The sequence below is a fragment of the Telopea speciosissima genome, chromosome 1, assembly GCF_018873765.1.
Source record: "Telopea speciosissima isolate NSW1024214 ecotype Mountain lineage chromosome 1, Tspe_v1, whole genome shotgun sequence".
In the NCBI taxonomy this organism is placed as follows: Eukaryota; Viridiplantae; Streptophyta; class Magnoliopsida; order Proteales; family Proteaceae; genus Telopea; species Telopea speciosissima.
This window is the reverse complement of record NC_057916.1, coordinates 55,326,115-55,350,567: the sequence shown is the minus strand read 5'-3', so window position 1 is coordinate 55,350,567 and position 24,453 is coordinate 55,326,115. Positions and strand designations below refer to the sequence as shown.

The window sequence follows — 24,453 nt, the reverse complement described above, 5'->3', positions numbered from 1 at the left end:
AGCTGAGATGGATAAACTGATCGGAAGAGGAAAGCAAAGCAATGGAAAGCTTGCGGGGGTCCCAGATAAACCAGATTCGGCCATTTGGGTGGGAGGAGTAGTTGGATAAAAAGGACCAGCCAGGAGCTAAGGACATGAGAATTTTTCCAGCATTTGGCTCCTTGATGTGAGTTTCAAGAAGACAACAAAAAGCAGCATGGGAGGCACGAATTTTGGATCTGACAGTAGCTTGCTTCGAGGCAGAATTGAGGCCTCGAGAATCCCACAGAAAGCCACGAATCATTGAGGAAGGAGGAGGAGGGGCAACGAAGACTCCAAAAGGCAAGTCATGACTGCTGGAGACCTAGTTTCACTTCGATGCCTTCGGTGGTAGGAGCTGTGGCGAGAAGAGCTGAGGTTTGCATAGCAAGGGGGTCTCAGACTAGAGCCAGAGGGATCGGGCGGAGAAGAAGGCCCAACTTAAATATGGGTTTGGGCAAGCACCTGATGGGAACCCGACCCGGATGGAGATGGGTGAACCACCTTAAGCGAAGGGCAAGGAGAACCAGCAATAAGTGAACCGGTAAATGGTTCATCTTGGCCCAAGCCAGTCGAAGTAGTGGAGTTATCAACAGTAGTGGAGTTATCAACAGTAGTGGGCCCCAGGCCTCTCTGCTTTAAGAACCCTGAGTCAGCGTTGATTTCCAGCAGACCTTGAAGGCAAGAGGCTTGAGACAAAGGCGCAGCAGCACCCGAAGGGAGCATTGAGTAGCTTTCCAATGTTGCAGCGACAACAGAGCTAGGAATAGAAACTTCCATTGCAGTATCCTCTGACATACGAGACCTACTGCGAGGCATAACATCGAAGTGTAATTTCTCGGGGCAAGTGTCCAAAAGCTGATTTTCTTCATCATCACCTGCCGTGAAAGGACCTGCAGCGTCCCCATCTAGGTCTGCCAGAAGCGAGAAATTGTTCTGACTCAGGGGTACAGGTCTCGCAGCCCATAAAGGGTTCCGGTTGCCTGCCGCCGGAGGAAGATTGCAGTAGTGAGATCTTTGTCTTCTCCGACCCCTGGAGCGTTGACGCCAGCCAGAAGAGTCACTCTGCACAATACCTGAAGCTCTTGTTGCCTGGATTCAAAGGGAGGTCCTCAGCTACTTCATCACCACCAGCAGGAGGGTGGTGGACATCAGAGGCATCCTTCGTAGTGGCGCAAAGACTGGAGTCATGGCCAAAGATGTTGCAGATAGTACATTGGGATGGCTTCCAATCGTAATGTATTTCCTGTTCGAAGGAGTAATCGTTATCTTCCACAACCTTGATGAAGGAAGGAAGAACATCGTGCGCAGAAACTTCCACACAGATCCTTACAAAGGCAAGTCTGTCTTTGCGTCTGGTCCTCATGTCGGAGAAGAGAGGTTTTCCCAGGACAGAGCCCAGAGAACTAAGCCCATCCGTGCACCAGTAGTGTAGCGGGAGCCCCGACAGGGTAACCCACAGAGGGATCGAAGAGGGATCATTACGCCTGAGCTGCAGATGTCGATGCCACTGCCGGAGGAAAATAGGCTTTTTCCCGACAAGCCACGGACCTCCTTCTATGACTCAGGTCTTGTCAGAGGCAAAGGAGAACTTGAAAAGGAAGAACCCATTATCCATAAGGGAGACATCCAGCGAGGCCTGAGTTCTCCATTGCTTGGAAAGAGACACTTTTATCACCGAGAAAAGAGGGCGAGAGCCCAGAAAATTGCCTACCAAGGAGTTCTCCCAGAGCTTTGCTTCAAATTTAAGCACTTCCGGAGGGCAGAGGGCCACCTTGGAGCTGCAATCCAAAGCCGGAGCGACAAAGTGAAGGGGCAAACCCTCAGACGAAGGTGAAGTTGCAGAGTTTAAGAGAGATGCCCAGGTAGAAGCAGGTGGGGGAGGGTGAGGCACAGTACCAGCAGCAGTAGGGGTGGAGGAAGGGATTAGCAAAGGAGGGGAGGGAGAAGGGGTAGGAGAAGCAGCTGACATTTCAGCCGAGGAAGTTATTGAAGGGAAACTAATCCGGCCGGCCAAGGAGGCCGGAGGAAAGGACGACAAAGGCAACAGTCATAATTTTCTATTCACAGAGCCCAACCCATTATTATACATGTTATTTAGATACAATAGCTATATTAATAGGTTTTAAAAAATAATAAGGATATATAGACTATAAATACATATTAAAGGTGTACATGTAATGTAACTATAACATATAGATATTAATATGTATTAAAGCATGTATTATACATATATAAATACTGTTTTGGAAAATATATGTAATGGTGTACTAATATGTATAAAATATATGTATATTAAAAAATATATATAGATATATATATAATGATACATATATACATGTATTTATAATAAATTGTATCTTATTCCATATACATATTATGTGCTATGTAATATGTAAGCGTTTTATATATTTGTAATATAATATAATGTAAGCGTTACTTATGTAATTATAGCATTAAATATGTATATGTGTTATCTATTATAAAATATTGTGTTGTTTCTTTTAGGTATCCGAATCGTTGTCACCAATAGGATTTTCAGCATCTTCTAAGTTCTCCCCCTGGGGAAAATCCTGTGGGGGTCCATCAGAGGGAAGAGGGGTGGAAGCAACAGTCGGTTGAGGGGTGGGATAAACAGGTGGGTAGACCCGAGTCTGGGTTTGTACTGGAAGGTCAACCATCACATCTTCACTGAAAGTCTCCCCCTGAAGAGGTGTGGATTGATAATAGGCGAGAGTTTCATTAAATACAACATCCATACTGGTGAAGGTACGACGTGTAGGAGGATGGTAACACTTATATCCCTTTTGAGAGGGAGCGTATCCCAAAAAAATACAACGGGCGGTTCTAGCTTGCCCGGAGATCGGGTATCACGAATATAACAGACACAACCAAAAACTTTAGGTGGGACAACAAAGGAGGAAGAACCCTACAGTAAAGAAGCAGGGGTGGCAGAGTCAAGGACGCGGGTAAGGAGCCTATTGATGAGATAGGCAGCAGTCAGGACAGCATCTCCCCAATATTGGGAAAGGACAAAATGGGCAAATATAAGAGCCCGAGTCACCTCAAGGAGGTGGCGGTTTTTCCTTTCAGCCACACCATTTTGAGCTGTGGTATCGACACAACTGGTTTGATGGAGTATACCATGGGCAGCAAGGTATTGTTAGAACTGACCATCCATGTATTCTTTACCATTGTCACTTCACAATATCTTGAGAGTGGCAGTGTATTGGGTTTGAATCATCTTATGAAAATTTTGAAAACAAGAAAAAACTTCACTTTTGTTGTGCATTAAATAGACCCATGTACTCCTAGAATAACAATCAATGAAAGAAAAAAACCAACGATGGCCTTTGAGAGATGGTTTTCGGCTAGGCCCCAAAACATCAGAATTAATAAGATTAAAAGGAGAAGAACTTCTTTTATTAGAAATGGAATAGGTAGAACGATGTTGTTTAGCCAAAACACAGGCTTCACAAAAAAAATCGTCCCTATGACATTCTTTAGCTAATGCTGGAAATAAAAGAGATAATGTTCCTAAAGGGGGGTGACCTAGTTTGTTATGCCATTGTTGAAGTTCAAAAGAAACTAACGCGCTTTGATGTATGGGAGAAGCCAAAGGTGGTGGTGAAGTAGGTCTCCCATTATCAAGCAGGTACAATCCACCATGCATCTTACCACATCCAATCGTCACCCCCGTTGCCAGATCCTGAAACACACAGTGTGAAGGAAAAAAGGTTACTTTACAATTTAAATCACGGGTAAGACTACTGATGGAAAGAAGATTAGTGATAAATTTATGAATATGTAAAACAGAGGATAACTGTAAGGAAGGAGTGCAACTGATAGAGCCCTTCCCAGAGATAGAAGAGAGAGAGCCATCAGCCACCCGCACTTTTATCTTTACCAGATGGAGGAGAGTAACGAGTAAAGATGCTGGAGGATCCAGTCATATGATCAGTGCCACCGGAGTCTATGATCCAGGGAGAGCAGACTACCAATGCATAGTGACCAGCAAAAGAAATACCTGAGTGGGCTAAATGTGAACCTAGAGGCGTGGCAGAACTGGCAGGTACTGATGTAGTAGACGCAGCGGAAGCCTGTAACATACGACGGAAAGCCTGAAATTCATCTTTGGATAGTCCAGTGTCAGTAGGAGGAGCAGGAGTGACAGCCTCAGTATGATTAGCTTTGTTTTTCGATTTTTGAGCAGCACGTTTAGCCTCAAAGTCGGCTGGTTTGCCATGTATCTTCCAACAGGTGGCCTTAGTGTGCCACAACTTGCCACAATGCTCACATTTAACTGTTGTTTTCTCAAATTTAGAAGTATCAGCAACCGAAGGAGTAGAACCAGTCCCAGTGTGCAAGGCTGATCGATCAGGAATTGTAGTGTTAAGCATAGTAGTTCTTCGGCGATCTTCACCATTAACCAAGGCATAGGACTGTTCCAATGTAGGGAAGGGCTCTTTGCCTAGAATCTGAACCCTAATTGGATCGTATTCCACATTAAGGCCAGCCAAAAAGTCATAAACCCTAATTTTATCAACATGCTTTCTGTAGGCAGCAATGTCAGTGGCATTAGTGGGCTGATAATCAAAGTAATGATCAATTTCTTGCTAACACTTGCGGAGTTCAGTATAGTATTGCGGGATGGATAAATCATTCTGCTTGGTGTCATGGATTTTCTTCTTTAATTCATAGACCTGAGCATCATTCCCTACCTGTGAATAGGTGTCTCTGGCAGCCTTCCATAACTGGGCAGTAGTGTCTAGGAGAAGGTAGCCCGGTGCAATTGAAGGATGCATAGAATGAATAAGATATGACATGACCATGGAGTCAGTAGATAACCATTTAGTCTGGGCAGCTCCTTCTTCAGTAGGGAAAGGAGTAGTGCCTGTAAGGTGTCCTGTATAGCCACGGCCAGCAATTGTAAGGTAAGTGGATCTAGACCACGTTAAATAATTTGTCCCATATAGTTTGGTGGGAGAAGCAAAAGGAAGATACTCTGGTTGAGAAGATCCATCAGAGTCAGCTGAAGTGATGTCAGACATCATGTTAGTGTAGAAGATACGGGTTTTAAGATTCCCACAAATTTAGCAGTCAAAAATAGCTCAAACTAGAATCGAAATCTCTGCAGGTGGTAGGGAATATGTCCTCAAAAAATCAGAACCTTTTGATGATGGAAAAAGAAACCCTAAATTTGAAAAAATTTAGGAAAAGCTGAATGCAGATCAATTGCAGGTTTGAATCTGATATGGTTGAATTCAAAGCTGCAATCTGAAAGTAATAAAGGAGGTGTAGATCAACAGGGACAGGGATCAATCTCCAAAGAAACACAGAAATCCAGCTTGAGAAGGAAGCAGCTCGATCTGTTGGAGGAAACCTGCGGCAGATCTGATCACACCCAAGGTTGTATAGTCTTCAGTGAGGTGTCATTGAGGGCAGCAGCTAAATCTTCATTGGATCACCTCAAAGTTGCTGCCCTGAGTGAGATAGAGAGTCCGAGAGTGGTGGAGATGAAGAAAACCAGAGGCCGAGCGAGTTTAGAGAGAGAGAAAACCAAAAAAAAATCGAGGGGCTGCTCTTTAGATCAGAGGAGGCTCTGATACCATGTAAACAGCCTTGAGAATGAATGCTTGAATGATCAAAATCGATCATCCAGGCCCTTTATTTATAATAAACAGAATTACAACTAATCAAAGTAGAAATAGGAATGCCACCTCAGCCTAATCCTATTAGGAATTCCTAATCCAACTAGGAATACCAAAATAGAGATCGGCTGAGGAAAAAACAGAAAAAAGGAGAAAAATAAAAGAAAGACAAAACATAATACAACTAGGACTAATTACCCCAATCGGGTAAGTAGCCTATTTCAACAAAAAGATATAACCAAGTCATTTGAGAGTAATTATCATCAAAGGTAACAAAGTAGAAAAAATATGACTGACTCTTAACACAAAAAGACCCACAAACATTAGAATGAACTACAAAAAATAAATACCTCCAAGAGACATCATGAGGAGGGAACGAAGTACAATGATGCTTCATCTCTCGAGGAGGGAACGAAATATAATAATGCTTCCCAAGCTCAAATGCCTCACACTCAAATTGAGAGATATGCTTGCAACTGAGAACCATACTTTGAAATTTGGGAAGAGAAAGATGTCCCAACCGATAATGCCACCAGAGAGGAGAGGATGAAGTAGAAGCAGGAGAAGCAATAGAAGCAAAGGTAGGAGCGACGTCGTCGAGGTAATAAAGGCCATCCCTTTCATGCCCTCCACTAATCGTCTTCTTTGTTTGGCACGCCTGCATATCTTCAACTCACACCAATTGCCGAAAATAGTGGTAACACCCGTCCAACCTAAAATATCTGTCTTTGTTGAATATCTTGTTTTCTATAATGTATTGTTATTATTTTGAGTGGATTGCACATGTTCATAGTCGAAAAAATTCTGCTTGAAAGTATTATTTCATTGAGAAAAAATTCCAATTTGAGCAATACTTTGCTTCTCCATGCATGCAAGAGTTCAGACAAACTTTTGCTGATGGATGACATCGGTGATGAGAGGCCCATACAAGAGATGGTCAGCAAAATAAGAAACCTATAAATGAGTTGGTGATAATGCCTTGCAATGGAATCACAACTATACACCTCATTGATTGTTCGCATCTTATTCCATACATCTAATTGTTTTTAAAACTCTGTGGAACAGCAGCCTTATATGTTTTTAAAGCCTCAATCCATTTGTAAATAACCATAAAAACATTTTTTCCTTTTTGGGGTGGGGGAGAGGGTGCTGTTAAGCCTAGTATTAGTTTTTCCTTGTTTTAGTCTTATTTTGTTTATCCTTATCATTCTTATCTTATTGAATTGGACATGATTTTTATATTTTTCCTTTTTCATTTTAAGAAGGATTTTTTATTTTGGTTTTATCCTTCCATTGCAGAAAACTAATTTTTGTTTTCTTCCAGTTTAGTGATCTGCTCACCCACGTGCTCTTTGAGTATCTTTGAGACAATTGTTCTTCATTAATCAATTCTTTTTTATCTCCATCTCTCTTTCTCCCTAATAAAGAACTAAATAATATTATTCTATTCATAACCACTCTCTGCACTAGTTAAATTATTGATCCTTTTAGCTCTATTTTTTAAGTTGTAATAAATCAAAAGAATTTGAATCAAGTCAGAGCATAATGATTCAGAGTGCATTCAACCCCTGGTGGGCCATCTCTCTAACATAAAACTTGTCACATAATCCCTCCCCCTTTTCTAGCTCTCTTTTTAAATGTACAGAGGTTTTCTTTTCTCCTAGATTCCCTCTGAATTGACAGGTTTTCTAGTACTTGTAAAGGAAACCACTTACCTAAGTAAAATCTCACAAACTCTTTATGTGAAAATGTTAGCCAGCTAGAAACAGGCAATCTTCGATCATATAAGAGTTCTTCGGTCCCCAAATAATCCAAACCATCCACCCCTCATGATACACGGTCTGACAAATTCTGGTGAAGCTATTGAAGTGGAAGCACAAGTGGGCAAGCCTTGGCACAACGGTTAAGTTGCACTATTGCAACCATGAGGTTGCAGGTTTGAAACATGGAAACAGCCTCTCCATGAAGCGGGGGTAAGGCTGCGTACATTTACACTTCCAGAACCTGCAGTAGCGGCAGTCTCATGCACTGGGATGCTCTTTTTGTACATTAAAGTGGAAGCACAAGTGATATGGGAAATACATATGAATTTCAAGAAAATCTCTGGATCAACATAGAAAAGTAAAACCTTCAACTGCACAAGACACTGCCTTTTAACAAGCTATGACACCTCAAACAAGAAATCCACATCCCTACCCTTAATTAATAATATATAAGAAATAAGGAAAAATTCCAATTCACAATTAAGCATACCATTATGTAGAGTATTGTAGAAAGTTGTGGAGAACAATATGCAAATTAATTCTTGCTTACGTGTTCAATATATGATCTCCTGACTGGATAATTGTTATTTTCACTAGATCTTGAACCATGGGATATAACTTGACTAAGTCTTCTTGGATATAATCATGCAGCTCTGCAGCAAATTCCACACCAGTGGGACCCCCACCAACAATTACAAAATGAAGGTTTGTGCTCCTTTCTTCTTCACCTAGAGTTGGAAGAACGGCCTTTTCAAAACAATCAATCACATTTCTACGGATCCTTCTAGCATCCTCTATTTCCTGCACAATGATGTGTATTTTCCTAAGGAAGAAATTCCACCCCTCTTGAAAGAATGTATATAGCAATTTGATCAAATTATCGATGTCTCAGAGGTAGGGGTCAAAGAAGAATCATTTGAGACAGTGACAAGCATCCAATAGATGGCAATTATCAAGAGCTACTGGATGATCTCATTTTAAAAAAGAGGAGGATGAGATTTACCTTCAGAAAATGGCAATGCTCCTTAACCCCAGGAGTGTCGAAAGTATTTACTTCAGCTCCTAATGCTACTACCAAGTAATCATAATCCACAACAAATTCTGCATTTCCAACCAAATCTTTGCCATGTTTAGACCGACAAAGGACTTTCTTATTTGCTGAATCAATCTTGACACACTCTGCTTCCCAAAATTTAATTTCTCCACCTCTCTGACAGAAAAAAGAAGCAAAAAAAAAAAATGCTATTACCTTTACTTAATTAAATAATAAATAGGACATAACACTCAGAATGATATGTAAAAGTTTACTACTAAAGCAGTCAAGTGAAAATACAAGAAAATAGATCACATCCAAAATAATTGGAAGATCAAAACATAAAATCGAGATTATCCATGTAAAAAATCAGTTACAATTGTAACTCTTCCATCAAATACACAGGAATGAGGAACTCCTAGGAATCCTCAGTGCAAGGAAATATGGTGATTGAGCTACACAGCCACGTTCTAAGTTACATTCCATGCCAACAGATGACTTTTACAGAACAACAAACTACTGACATATCTCTTTAGTTATTGTTAAAGTTCATACCGTGGTTAGTGTTCCATGGAACAGAGTACCGTGGGATAATAGTTAGTAGTTTTGTTTTGGTTAAAATAGTTAGTAGGTTAGTTGTAATTCATTTGTGGTGTATCTTTAGCTATTTCGTATTGTAATTAGACTTAGGTAGTTATTCCCTTTTATTGTAAACTTCTTCTTCTTCTCTCCATTGCTGGCGCGTCTGAACAGATTATGTTCGTGTTCTTAACTCATTGGCTGTTACTCCTGATTGGCCTCTATTTCAGCTAGTTATCAAAAATGCTTTTCTTTATGGTGATCTTGATGAGGTGTATATGGAGCAACCTCTAGGGTATGTTACTCAGGGGGAGAATGCATCCAAAGTATGTCATCTTCACAAGGCTATTTATAGGCTGAAACAGTCTCCTCATGCACAGTTTGATAAGTACAGTAAAGTTATGGGTGGTAATGGATTCACTTAGTGCTTCTCTGATCACTTGTAGTTTCGACCGAGATATCTTGGTCTCTACAAAAACCGAGACGAAATCTTGAGTCGATACTGACTCGTACCAAGTTTTGACCAATTTCGACCATATTTCGCACATTTTGGTAGTTCCAACCAAAAAATACCAAGTTTCGACCAATTTTGACCAGCTTTGACCAATTTCAACTAGTTTCAACCAGCCCATGACTTGTCGAGTTTTGCCCAAAAAAATACCAGGTTTCAATCGAAACCTGGGAAATCTTGGCCGAAACTGGCCTCGAAACCGAGAATTAGAACTTTGCTGTGTATTTGTTCGTTTCCATGGGCTAAGGTCAACATCCTTGTTGTGTACGTTAATGATATTATCATTTCTAGTGATGACTTCTCTAGCATTGAAGATGTCAAGGCATCTCTAAATAGCATTTTTAGATGGACTTAGGGATGCTCAGATACCTCTTGGGAATTGAAGTTGTTCATTGTAAGAAGGCTGTCAGGTTGTCTCAGAGGAAGTATGTACTCGATCTCCTGTCTGAGATTGGCATGTTAAGCTGTAAGCCCATTGATAACCTTATGGATCCTAATATGAAGGATGTGTGATGACAAAGATTTTATGGATAAACATCAGTACAAAAGACTAGTTATGATCAAACTGATATTGTGGGTAACTGTGATGCTTATTGGGCTGGTGTTGCCAACGATCACAAGTCTATTACTAGATATTGCACATTTGTTGGTATTAATCTTGTGACTTAGAGGAGTAAGAAGCAAACTATTGTGGCTCAGTCAAATGTAGTGGCTGAGTGTAGAGCTATGGCACATACTGCAGTGGAACTAATGTAGTTAAAATCTTTCATTCAAGAATTGGAGTTCTCAGATACTAAACCTATGAAGATGTATTGTGATAATCAAGTTGCGAGCTATACTGCCAGTAATCGGTTTTCCATGAGAGGACTAAACATACTGAGGTTGACTGTCATTTTGTGAGGAATGCAGTTATGCAAAGCTGATTTCGACTTTGTTAGAGTATATGTCTCGGTTTGAGGTCCATGGGTGTCCATGGACCTCTATACCATGGGATCATGTCTTGTCTAAGTAGTTTAGTTTAGTTTCTTATTGTTTTCTCTTTCCTATTGTAATTAGACTTTAGGCTTAGTAGAGTTCTATTCTGATATGTAATCTGCCCAGAAATTTTATGTTTTTTGGGATGAATGAAAAATATATTCAACGAAGCAAAAGAATCTTTCTCCCCAAAAAATAAAAGGAGAAAGAACAAGAAAACAAGGAGAGAGCTCTAAAACAGAACCACAGACTACCCTACAGTCAAATCAAGCTAAAGGGAGGCCATCCAAAGAGGGACAAAAGCACAAATCAGCCCCAAACTATCAATCACCTGAACATAAAATTGAACTTCTTCCCATTAGGGTTGTAGGGAGGAATGGGAGGAACCACCCATCTCCCACTTTGATTCTTCGAAACAGAGGAAGGACCATAAGACGGGCCACTGTCTATTGCTTTCGAAACAGCATCAACGGGATTAACTTCAAGCACTACATGGATCTCACCTCCTCGAGCTACAGAAACTTCATCGAAGTCTAGGGCATTGTGCTTCTCAGATTGCAAAAGCCTTAAGCTTGATTCATTGGAGACCTGCGCTTGGCTTCCAGCAAGGGTAGGAGTCCTATGTGCAGGTCACTTCTATAGCACAGCCTTCCTATAGAAGAAGGCCAAGTGCTATCTGCCCAGAATTAATATAGAAGAACATTGACTGGTGCGATAGATGTTACTCACTTTCATAGCACAGCCTTCCTTCATCTCTCGGTCTTCCATCTTTTTTCTATCCTCTCTTTCTCTGGTTCTGATCTCTGGTGTGTTTAGATCTGATCTAATTACATGGTATCAGAGCTCTCTCAATAATTATTTTCTACACTCGATTCTAGTTTTGAGAGTCTAAGAGTTCTTTGTTCGAGGGTTGCAGCAAACTATGCTGCATAGTATCTATCTTAGGCCCTAGTTGATGATGATGATAAACCAGGGTCTCTACTTCCTAATCTGTACCTTCCTTGGAGTGAAAGATCGATTGCAGTCAATGTGGTTGCAGATTGAAGCTTGTGGCTAGAATTCTGGAATTTTCTCCTTCCAATGATCTTAAATTAATTTTTATCCAGCCAGTGGATTCTTCTCAAGTTTTGAGGGTAGATTGACCCTTCTTGGAGGACAACTCGATCAGGGTTTGAAGCTGATCAGACTTACTGATCCTATTTTTGGGGTTATTTTTCAGAAATCTTAATTCTGAAATTACTTTTTATCTATCCGGCAGATCCTTTTGATATTTTTTTGGCATTGTTAGCCATCTACAGCAGTGCCTTCGATATGATTTTGAAGGCTTTCTGGGCAGTGGTGATTGGTAATCTGAGTTCTCCATCTCAGTCTGTGATACCCTGTTTAAAGGGCACTTTTTATTTATACAATTTCTGCAGTTCATATAATCTGCCCTTTTTTTTTTTCTTGATATAATCTGCCCTTGGTTTAAATCTGAGATTTTAGTGTTTTATTCCGTAGTTGTTGTGGGTCATTCAATCCTATTTTGATGGGTATCTGGCACCACCAATTGCTGCTATTATTTTCACCCAAAATCTGGGTTGTTTCAAGAGTTTCTTGATATTTGGTACTACTGTTTGGTGAAGTTTTTCTCAGTTCAGGTACTGCCTTGAGGAGTCCGTGTATGCTCCTACCATACTAATTTATATCAGGTGCTGCTATTTACCTCGATTCAATTTGTGCAAAGATGGTTGATCTCAAATCCACCACGGACCATGTCAATGCTCAAATCATACCATTACACTCATTGATGTCTCCAATTATCTGCTGTGGGCTGTGGGCTGTGGGCTGTGGGCTCTGGCCGTAAAAGTTTATATTAATGCCAAAGGGAAGTTGCAGTATCTCCAGTCTAATCATCCCTCTGCTGATTCCAAAGACCCTACTGCTGTTAAAACCTATAGGGAATGGATGTGTGAGAATGATACTTTGCTATTATGGTTGTGGAACAGAATGGATCCTGCTATTGCCACTAATTTCATGTTCCACACCACTGCAAAAGAAGTCTGGAATGATCTGAAGCAAATTTTCTCTCAAAAGAAGAATATATCTCGCACTTATGGCTAATATATAATAAAAAAATTTATTTCAAGCAAGGGGACAGGTCTCTCAATGAATACTTCAGTATTTTAAGAGCCAATTGCTTGCTAGGGAAAAAGGTACTGACGTGATTTAGGGAATGTTGGCTTGTGTAAATATGACCACAGCCACTCTTTGTTTCTAATAGAATAGGTACAGGTACAAGTATACCCTTGTACCCATATTACAACACTCCTCCTCAAGTTGGTGCATGGATGTCACACATGCCCAACTTGCACACAATAGGATGAAACACCTACTACTAAGAACCTTAGTGAAAACATCAGCTAATTGGTTCTATGTAACAAATGGAACACAAACAACTCCCTGATCCAACTTCTCCTTAATTAAATGATGGTCAATCTCCACACGCTTCGTCCGATCAGGCTGAACTGGATTGTGAGAAATGCTAATGGCTGAATTACTGTCGCAGTACAGAATCAATGGGAGCTGGACAGGAACACCTAGGTTCAACAAAAGACTCTAAAGCCACAGTAATTCACAGATACGGTGGGCCATAACACGGAACTCCGCTTCTGCACTAAACCTAGCAACCACGGCTTGTTTCTTGCTTCCCCAGGTGACAAGATCGCCACCAATGAAGATACCATAACCGGTCGTAGACCTTCTGTCATCAATTGAACCTGCCCAATACGTATTTGTAAAAGCCTCAACTCACAGATGATCATGAAGAAAGAAAAGAACACCTTTCCCTAGATTAAGTAGCGTTGGATACAAAACACAGCCTCCAAGTGTGTGGAATAGGGATCATGCCTGTACTAACTAACCAAACTCATGACATAGGCTATGTCTGGACGATTATGTGAGAGGTTTAATCAATCTCCCAACCAAACTCTGCTATCTGCCTCTATCAACTAATTTACCAACCTTGCTCTTGAGATGAGCGCTAGCCTCGATAGGAGTATCAATAGGTCTGCATCCTAGCATCCCAGTCTCAGATAAGAGATCAAGGGTATACTTCCTTAAAGAGAAACAAATGCCTCTTGTGGAACAAGCAACTTCAATGCCAAGGAAGTACCGTAGCTTTCCTAAATCCTTTCCCAAATAGGCCTTCAGTTGGGTCACTCTTAGTCAAAGTTGTCACGGCGTCTAGGCCACCGAAGGCATTGGAGAGGGTTCAAAATCAAGGCGACACCAACTAGGCGACCAAGGAGTCCAAGGCACCCAAGTCGACCAAGGCAACACCTTGACAACTATGCTCCCAGTGACGACAATGTCATCAACATAAACTACAAGAATTGTAATGTGACCACTTGACCGCTTGATGAACAATGTATGATCAGCATTACTTTGTTTATATCCCACTAACACCATAGCCCTATGAAAGCGTCCCAACCAAGACTTGGGTGATAACTGTAGCCCATATAGCACCCATTTCAGTTTGCAAACTCTCCCTTGAGTTTTCTTGCATGAAAAAGCAAAGAGAGTCCCATATACACCTCCTCCTCAAGTTCATCATGGAGAAATGCGTTCTTGACATCAAGTTGTTGCAATTCCCATCCCAAGTTAACTGCACACGAAAGGATGACCCGGATAGTATTCATTTTCGTGACTGGAGCAAAAATTTCCTGGTAATCAATCCCATATATCCGAATGAATCCTCTGGCAACGAGCCCGGCTTTATATTTGTCTATTGTGCCATCCATTTTCTGTTTAAATATGAAAAACTACTTGCAACTCACAGGTTTCTTATTTGAAGGAAGAGAAACCAACTCCCATGTGTCATTTTTTCCAAATGCTTTCATCTCTTCAACCATAGCTTCTTTCTAGCGTGGATCTGCCAAAGCCTCCTACCAATTCTGAGGAATAGAAACAAAAGACAAGACATAAAAAAACAATACGAAGGGGAGAGATAGGATGTTGGGTACAAGTCATATTTCCTTTTCGAACAGCAATAGGTAAATCAAGAGAAAGATCATTAGCACTAGGAGGGAGAAAATTACCAAATGGAGTGGATCTTAGATCACAGGATGGGGTTGTCTAGGTAGAATAGGCACAATGGTGGTGGTATCTACTTGCTATCTCGGAGAACGAACATAAACATGCAGTGGTCTAGCACTTGTCTCCTTGTTATTTGTTACACCCGCACCCAAAATATACCCTTATACCCCGGGGCAATTTAGACCTTACCCAAAGGGTAATGCCATGGTGGCAATGGTCAACATTAATGACCTTGAACCTAGTATTTTATTATAGGTGTCCCCTTGAAGTCCTGGAAGTACGAGTCAAAGCCCCGCAACTTTCCTTGAAGTTTGGGACCTGACAACAGCACCGAAGTCACGACCGGACTCACTTGATTGATACCGCTCGTGAATCCGCCCATGCTGTTACTTGCCCTTTTGATTTATCTTCCTGTGGGACCTACACCTCCGTGTCCCGGACACCATACTTAGACCCTTGGACTAAATGGACCCTCACCTTTATCATTAAATTATTAATTGGGCCATGAAAGTGGGCCTATAAGACTTGACTTAAAGAATTAATGAGTTTTATATTTAACTCAAAACCAAACTAAGCCTAAGGACTAATAGGTCTTCTGAGACTCAAGGCTAAACCAAACATGTCCTAATTAATTAACTAGGCCTAATGGGTAAAGACATGGGCCAAACAAGACTTAAAGCCCAACTAAAACCTATTTAAACCTAGAGGCCACTAAGTGTTTGAGGGCACCTAACCAAACAGGCCCTAAGGCCCATTGTAGTTACATATGGGTATGAGCTCTTTAGCTCATTCCCATTTCTCCCAATTGCTGAAACCGTAGAAGAGAGAAAGGAAGGAAAATAAGAAGAAGAAGAAGAGAAGGGAAGGGAGAAGAGAGGAAGCTGCTGTCCTCTCCTCCTACACCTCATCTCCTCCCTCCCCTCTTGCTGTCCGCAGAAGGAAAGAAGAAAAGGAAAGGAAAGAAAGGAAGGAGGAGAAGAAGAAGAAAAGAAAAGGGAAGGAAGAAGAAGAAGAAGAAGAAGAAGAAGGAGAAAGGGGGCTCACCTAGCCTTAGGTTCTACTTCTCCATTAGAGGTGAGTGAATCTTCCATCTCTCCCTCTCCATTTTCTCTATTTATTAGTTTAGGTTTTGGATTTTGAGGTTGGGATTAGCTTGGGTTCCACTTGGGACCCAATGCTCTTGTTGGAGGGATGATTGTAGTCCCTTTGGGATGCCTTTGCATACCCTTGCACCTCTCTTTGAAGTGCCATTCAACCCAAGCCATGAAAACCTAGGAATTTCACCCAAAAACCCAAGTTTGGGTTAAGGAATTTGATATAGACCATAGATGGCTTAATGCATTGTGCCATTAGGATGTTTGGGACCCTAATGAACCTTGGAAGTCACCCCTACAAGCCCTTGAAGCCATTGGGGGCCTTGGGAACCAATTTGGATGAAGTTCGGACTTGAAAAACCCATTCCTGCTGTGAGAGGACTCATGGGCGGACTCAGAATCGTGCATCCGCCTATGGACCCGCCCCTCTTTGGTGTGTCTCGGGTGTGTCTCAGGATTCGAACGGATGCACGGACGGACTCACACAACAGAATCCGTTCGTGAATCCGCCCGCAGTTTACAGCATGACCACTGTTCAGTATTTTGGCCATAACTTTGTCTATACATATCGTATCGACGTGATTCAAGTTGCGTTGTAAAATAGACTCAAAGGACTACATTTTATATGAAGGAACCATGGACCCAATCCAAATAAAAGATCCTCAAAAGTGGGCCCAAACCCAGCTGATATATTTTGACAGCAACTTAGGAACATGATTGTAATCCGGTAACCTCGCCCACATTGTGACTGCTTGTGTAGGACTTAATAAATCTTATTGGGGGTTGATTACCACCTAAAGCGCCCCTAAATGTATTAATTAATTGACCTATCGGGGTACCAAAGTCTACCCTTGATGCCCTCAAAACCCCCTTGCTGTCCTAAGGGACTTGTGACCTCATCGTAGATTTGGGAAAATCCTAAAATGATTCCAAACCCGTGAATCCCAAGACTAAAAGCCATAACACCTATAGGGGAGAAGATTGAAAGTAATTAACTTAGGAAGTTTATGTTGTATTTTGTTAAACTTAACAATAGTAACACTTGGAGAAAACCTTGGAGTTGGATCCAATCCCTTGAATCCTCTAAGTCCTATAAAGGACTATGTATTTTGGACCTCCAACGAGGGATTGGACTCACCTCCCTAACCCTGGGACCCTTGTGGTTCCATGGATGAAAGGCTGAAGGTGGAAATCTTCTCAGATTTCAAAAGACTAGCGGCGGGGGAACGACCGGACTCACCTGGCTAACTCCGTTCCTTCACCCGCCCTTGCTGTCTTGACCCAGACTTCAAATAAACTGTTGGGATCCTTCATGGGACCCACCTATACACTTCTAACATTGTTCTCACTCGTCCTCAAACTTAGGAATCTGTACGGGAGTGCGTGCACCAAATCAAACCTTACCAAACACACCGAACGACAAGCAAGCAAACTGTAAGTGGGTTTTGGGTGATGTTTGGGTTTGTTATATATATATATATATATATATATATATATATATATATATATATATATATATATATATATATATATCATATAATTGTGTTTATGCTTGCATCTATTCTTCCTATGCTACATCTTGCATATGAAACCATGTTGGATATGAATTGATGAAATGTAGATATGATGCTTTACATTGTTATATTGGGTTACAGTGTCGGGTACGCCGGTGCCGAAACTCCAAGATTATTATTATTATTATATTCATTGCTTGCCATCCTGGTCTGTATGCGTCGTGCCGTGCTGGTACCCGGGTACTAGATGGAATGAGACGTTGATGCACCCGGAATACCTCTCGGGACGATAGGATTTGCATGTAATATATCTGTGGCTAGGATTTATGCTCCCTTATGCTACGACCCTTGCCAACAGGGGTTTATGTGTTGGATAGTCTGAGCACCTGATGGCTGTGGAGGTGGAAGAGGCCAAGTCAGGGGTAGTGATGGCTATCGGGGTCTGCCACTGGGTGGTCATGATGGCTTCTACCGGCGTAGGTCCCCCCGTGATAATTGAGGTTTCACTGGGGCGATAGGATAAGTGACCCTCAGTGTCTCCCGAGTTATCACAGTAGCATATACCATGACTTAGACTGTTTGTTAGGTGGAAAATATATTTAACATTACATGCATCATGGACTATGTGTGATTGTGTGTATGTGCATTCCCCATCCCCTCACTGGGCTCAGTGGAGCTTACCCCCGTTGCGCAACCCTTTTTAGTTGTATGCAGGTGATCTATGATGGTGATCCTCTTTTGATGCGCACTAATCGAAGCCCGTGATTTTGGACCTTGAGGATAGCGTACACTCATGGTCTGTGCCATTGGGGCACAATTATATCTTTTTATTTTATTCATCATGAGTATTGCATATATTTAGTAGTATTTCTACTGTTTCAGTTTTTAGTTATTCATTTTGGGTCGAAATGTAAAACATTAAACTAACTATCACGTAGAGTTTGAATCCTTGTATTTGTAACGCTTCCGCTTATTTCTGATCTTTTGGAATGAAATATTCCTTTACTTTCCGCATTCTAATATTATTGTAATTTAATATTAGTGTAAGACTGTGCGTTGGCCACTGCATCGAGATTCTGGTAGTGGTTAGGATGTTGGTAAGCATCCTATCATACCCCGTTTATAGTATTTTATCCTTCATTGGGATGGGGGTGTGACAGTATTTGTCTCCCCCTGAACTAGTAGGTCCTCCTCAATAGAAGAATCCTCCTAAAACAACGAACTATCAAGAGGTAAGACAATCGGCACATCTTCCCCAGGTGTAACACTCTCCCCCTTAAAGACGTGCCAATGATGAGTAATAGGCCTCAAACTTATGAAAAACCACGTCCATGGTTACCAACAAACAACGAGAGGGTGGATGGTAACACTTATATCCTTTTTGTGTAACTGAGTAACCAATAAAAATGTACTTGAGACCCCTGGGATCAAGTTTGCCATGAACATGTGAATCTTGGCAAAATGCAACCAAAGATTTTTTGACTAGTTGTGTTGGGAATACATTGACACCTCCTTTCAAGCCTATCTTTCTTCCCATGGGATACTTCACTAGACTAGTTGTGTCGACACTCCGACTCAGAATGGTGTGGCTGAGCGAAAAAATCGACATCTCTTGGAGGTGGCTCGGTCTTTACTTTTTCAGATGAATGTTCCTAAACATTTTTGGAGTGATATTGTTGTCACTGCAGCCTTCTTAATCAACAGCATGCCCTCTCGAGTACTTGGCTTCCGATGCCCCTTGAATCTCCTACAGGGTTCTGCGGCTTTTTCAGTATCTCCAAAAATATTTGGCTGTGTTTGCTATGCTCGTGACCACCATTCCCACGGGAAGCTAGATCCTCATAGCCTTCGGTGTAGTTTCTTGGGCTATTCTGTCACTCAGAAGGGCTACCGGTGCTATCATCCACCCACTTGGCGTTGGTTTGTTACCTTAGATGTCGTCTTTCTTAAATCTAAACCCTACTAAACGGTGCCCCATCTTCAGAGGGAGCTTTCATCTACTGTTGAAGATGGGCAGCCTCTCAAGTCGGACACCTCTACTGTTCTAGCCGAGCTTCCTGTGCAGGGGAAGACTCCTTCCATTGTAGTTCGGCCTCGGCCAACGATACGTGTCTACACTCGCAAAGGGCAGAATCAGACCACTGGTGTTACATCTCAAACTTTACCAAACCAATCGCCACCTCGTCCGGATCCTGCTGTCCTTGATCCATGGTAATTCTCTTCCCTTTTCTGACCGTGATCCTTCTCTTGATTTGCCTATTGCCACTCATAAAGGCACTAGGTCTTGTACCTTGCATCCTATTGCTAAGACTGTCTCTTATGACTCCCTTTCCCCTTCCTTTTATAGTTTTGTGTCTTCTTTGTCTTCTGTATCTATTCCTCAGAACTAGCAGGAAGCTATTGCTCATTCGCAGTGGCAGGCAGCCATGGTAGAAGAGATGCAGGCTCTAAAGAAAAATGGCACATGGGAGCTGGTTTGCCTTCCTCCACAAAAGAAGACGGTTGGATGCAAATGGGTCTTTGCAGTCAAGCAAAGGGCTGATGGTACAGTGGACCGATATAAAGTCAGACTTGTTGCAGAGGGCTTTACTCAAACATACGGCATCAATTATCAGGAGACTTTTGCTCCAGTAGCCAAGATGAACACCATTCGTGTTATCTAGTCCTGTGTTGCTAACTTAGGCTGGGATCTGCAACAGCTGACTTTCTCAATGGAGAGTTGGAGGAAGAAGTGTATATGGACATTCCACCTGGTTTCTCGAGTCCTAAAACTCAAGGAAAAGTGTGCAGACTAAAGCGTACACTATATGAGCTGAAGCAATCACCCTGTGCCTAGTTTGGCAGATTTCATCAAGCTATGGTTGCAGCAGGATACTCTGAGAGCAATGCTGACCATACGCTGTTTATAAAAAAGATCAGGTGGAAAGATTGCTATTTTGATAGTATATGTGGATGATATAGTCGTTACTGGCGACAGCATTGGTGAGATTTCCAGATTCAAGAGCTTTTTGGGCAAGGAATTTGAAATAAAGGATCTTGGGCAGCTGCGTTATTTTCTCAGCATTGAAGTTGCAAGGTCCTCTAGTGGTATTTACTTGTCTCAAACGAAGTATGTGCTTGATCTCCTCTCTGAGACAGGCATGTTGGGGTGCAAGCCAGCTGAATCTCCCATTGAAGTTAATTCTCATTTGGTAAGCAAGGAAGGTGATCCCGTGGACAAAGGCCGATATCAGCGATTAGTCGGACGATTGATTTATCTCTCTCATACCCGTTCTGACATCGCATATGCAGTTAGCTTGGTTAGCCAGTACATGCATAACCCATATTCTTCACACATGGATGTTATGCTGCATATTCTCCTTTACTTGAAATCTGCCCCAGGCCATGGCATTCTCTTCGCTCCTCATGATCATCTTCGCGTTGAGGCATATACCGATGTGGATTGGGCAGGGTCACCCGATGATCGCAGGTCTACTTCTGGTTATGGCACCTTTGTTGGTGGTAACCTTGTCACTTAGAGGAGCAAGGAGCAATCGGTTGTTGCAAGGTCTAGTGCTGAAGCAGAGTTCAGGGCAATGGCACATGGTATTTGCGAGCTTCTTTGGCTTCAGCGTCTTCTCACTGATTTGGTTGTGCCTATCACTCTTCCTATGCTGCTTTACTGTGACAGTAAATCTACTATCAGCATTGCTCACAACCCAGTTCAGCATGACTGAACAAAAGATGTGGAAATTGATCGCCACTTCATCAAGGAAAAGCTGGATTCGGGTCTCATTTGTGTGCCTTCTGTTCTTAGCAACGAACAACTGGCTGGTGGCTTTACGAAAGGTCTTAGTGATAAGGTCTTTCACCCTATTCTTGGCAAGTTGGGCATGTGTGACATTTATGCACCAACTTGAGGGGGCATGTTGTAAAATGAGGTACAAGGATATTTATGTCATAGGGGTATTTATGTCTTTTACTCATATTCTGGAATATTCTCCTCCATATTATAAATAAAGCTGGCCTATGTCCCATTAGACACAAGTCATTCAATTATTCCAACATGAAGAGATGATGAAGTAAGAAAAGTCATGGAGTGCATCAAGGGGAGAATGAAAATCTAAAACCTGTGTAGGCATCATGTTGATAAGATAGGCAGCTATAAGGACAGCCTCACTCCAATACTGAGCAGGGACATTCATCTCAAATATGAGGCAGCGAGCCGCTTCCAGTAGGTGACAGTTCTTTCGTCCCGCCACACCATTCTGAGTAGGGGTATCAACACAACTAGTTTGGTGTAGATTACCTAATCGGTCAGATAGGATTGGAAGGGGCCTTCCATAGACTCCTTACCATTGTCACTTTGAAGAACCTTAATTTTGGCAACTAACTGTGTCTGAACCATGCTGTGAAACATTTGAAAACAGGAAGAACAAAAAAACCCTCATTTTTATGTTGCAACAAATATACTCAAGTAGTCCGTGTGTTGTAGTCAATAAAGGTGACAAACTAGCAATAACCAAAAACAGACACACATCAGGCAGGGCCCCAAACATAAAATGAAGCAAAATAAACAGAGCAGTGCTTTTATTATTTGAACTGTGATAAACAGTACAGGTTTGCTTGGCAAAGACACAAGCATCACAGAAAAAGTTACTCGTACACTGCTGAAATAAACTAGGAAAAACTTTAGCTAAAGTGCCAGGTGGAGGGTGACCCAAACGCTGATGCCACTGATGTAACTCAGATTATGTGGATTGAGTAGAATCCGTTTGATGTGCCTGATTGGTGATCTCTGACTCTGAAGGAAGACCATATTCTAGCAATTATAAACCACCATGCACTCTACCACTACCAATCGTTTTCCCCATTACCAAGTACTGAATGACACAATAGGTTAACAATTCAAATTCTTAGTGAGACTACTAATAGAGAGAAGATTAGTAGAGAAATTAAGAACATGTAACATAGAAGATAAAGATAATAAGGGGGAAACACCCAATAGAGCCCTTTCCAAATACAGAGGAGAGGGAACCATCAGCTACCCGGACTTTGTCTTTACCTGAATATGGAAATTATTTAATGAATAAACAAGGACAACCAGTCATTCGGTCAGTAGCGCCTAAGTCAACTATCCAACGATGGGATATGACTGAGACACAATGACCATCGAAAGGAATACCTGAGTGAGAAAAGTTTGAATCCGAAGTGACTGAGGCAAAGACAGCAGAGGCAGCAGACGATGTAGAGGATGAGAAGGTTTTAACTTGGTCATCAGACACCTGAGAGTCAACAGCTCATCATGTGATAAAGAGGCACCCATGGGTGCAGCATCAGATGTCTCAGTGTGGCCTGCATGAGCCTGGTTGGATCAACCACAACCATGTGAAGTTGTTGGTCGTCCATGAAGTTTCCTGCAATGTTTCTTCGCATGTCGCTCTTTACCATAGTAATCACACTTGACAGGTTCCCTTTCAGAAGTGGAACGATCACTAGAGCATATAAAACCACCCTGAGACTGAGAACCAGACCCAGAGTATAGTGTCGAACGCTCTTGTGAGATGGGCTGCAACATCGCGGTACAACAGCTGTCCTCTAACTGAACCAGAGGAGGACTGCTCCAGAAATGGAAATGGATCATGGCTAAGTAACTGGGCACAAATCTGATTGTACTCAATATTCAGACCAGCCAAAAAATCATGTACCCTGAGCTTCTCCTCACGCTTCAAGAAACTGGTGGCATCTTTAGAACGCGTAGCCTAAAAGTCCTCATAAAAATCCAACTCCTGTCAGAGGCCATGCAACTCAGAATAATACTGTGATGAGTCATTTCCTTCTGTTTGGTTTCATGGATCTTCTTGCGTAACTCATAGACCTGAGCATCATTCCAAACCTAAGAATGTCTCTTTGGCAGCTTTCCAGATCTTTGCAGCAGTATCAAAACAATAAGTAACCCCATGCAATGTTTGGTTGCATAGAGTTGATGAGAAAGGACATAACCGGGGAGTTATAAGAACTCCATTTTTTCTAAGACAAACCAGCAGTAGTAAGCTTCTCAGTTTCGCTTGTAAGTTACCCAACAAACCCGTGGGAATCAATAAATAAGAAGCAAGATCGAGACCATATCAAATAGCTGCTCCCATCCAATTTTATAGAACTAACAGGGAATGAAGGTAAGTCATTATGGGTCCCACAACTCACTCCTTTAGTTCCTGTGGATGCGGTGCTGAGATCCGACATGGTGCTGATCTAAAATGTCACACAAACTCATAGAGATCGTCTAGCACATGCGACAGCAAGGAAGAAACTCAAGTATGGGCTAAAACATAGCATTAAGAGCCCAAGAAAAGTGTTGCAGCAGTAGATCTTCACAGAAGCAAACCGTAATCAAGGATTAACTCTCTCAACCCATGTGGCTAAATAGTAGAGAGAAACAAAGGGTGAAAGACACAAAAATCCCTTGGTGGATTAGATCATAACCACTAAGGGAAGCAAAGAAGAGAATTTAAGAGAGATGAGAGAGAAAGAGAGAGGCAAGAGGAAGACAGAGGTGAGAAGGGAGATGGCGGCCGCAGTAGGGTATTGGGTTTTGATCCCAAGGTGGATCCAACCTCTGATACCATGATGTGATTTAGGGAATGTTGGCTATTGTCAATATGACCACAGCCACTCTTTATTTATAATAGAAGAGAATAGGTACAAGTACAAGTATACCCTTATACCCATATTACAACAGGCTTCTTCACTTAATGAATCATTTGCACATCTTCAACGTATTGTTACGCCTTCCCACCATGATACCTCTCCTAAAGATAGTTCTGCATTTGTTGTTGGTCATGGCCGAGGCTCTAATTTCTCTAGGAGAGGGCGTGGGTCATGGGGAGGATGTGGCCGTGGAGGTCACAATACAGGTGGACAGCAGAATGACTGACCTGTCAGACAATATTCCTTTTGTGGTAAGTTGAATCATACTATTGATAGCTGTTGGGTAAAATATGGTAAACCAGACTAGGCTTCCCAATCAGTCAATACCAATGAAGGTAATTCTGAGAAGATGTCTTCTGGGGACCTCATCTGGAGTTCCATCATCCGGTTCAGGACCTCACGATGGTTATAGTCTAATCCTTGAGCTTCTCCAGAACCTTCAGCCTTCCACTGGTGTTTCCTCATACACAGCCACCCTGGCTCACACAGGTACATCTACCTTGTTGATTACCGTTTCGCCCTCTCCTTGGATAATTGACTCTGGGGCTTCT

General features: G+C 41.9%; 1 protein-coding gene across 1 annotated transcript in view; it reads right to left on the bottom strand.

The window, feature by feature from the left end:
* The window catches only part of LOC122642561 (external alternative NAD(P)H-ubiquinone oxidoreductase B1, mitochondrial-like), a 121,208-nt gene that overhangs the window by 72,359 nt on the left and 24,396 nt on the right, over positions 1–24,453 (bottom strand). The window contains exons 3-4 of the mRNA XM_043836076.1: positions 8,436–8,642; positions 7,983–8,233 (exon numbers count right to left, since the gene is read on the bottom strand). Of these exons, the coding sequence (XP_043692011.1) occupies positions 7,983–8,233; positions 8,436–8,642 (458 nt within the window). The remainder of the gene's footprint in view (positions 1–7,982; positions 8,234–8,435; positions 8,643–24,453) is intronic.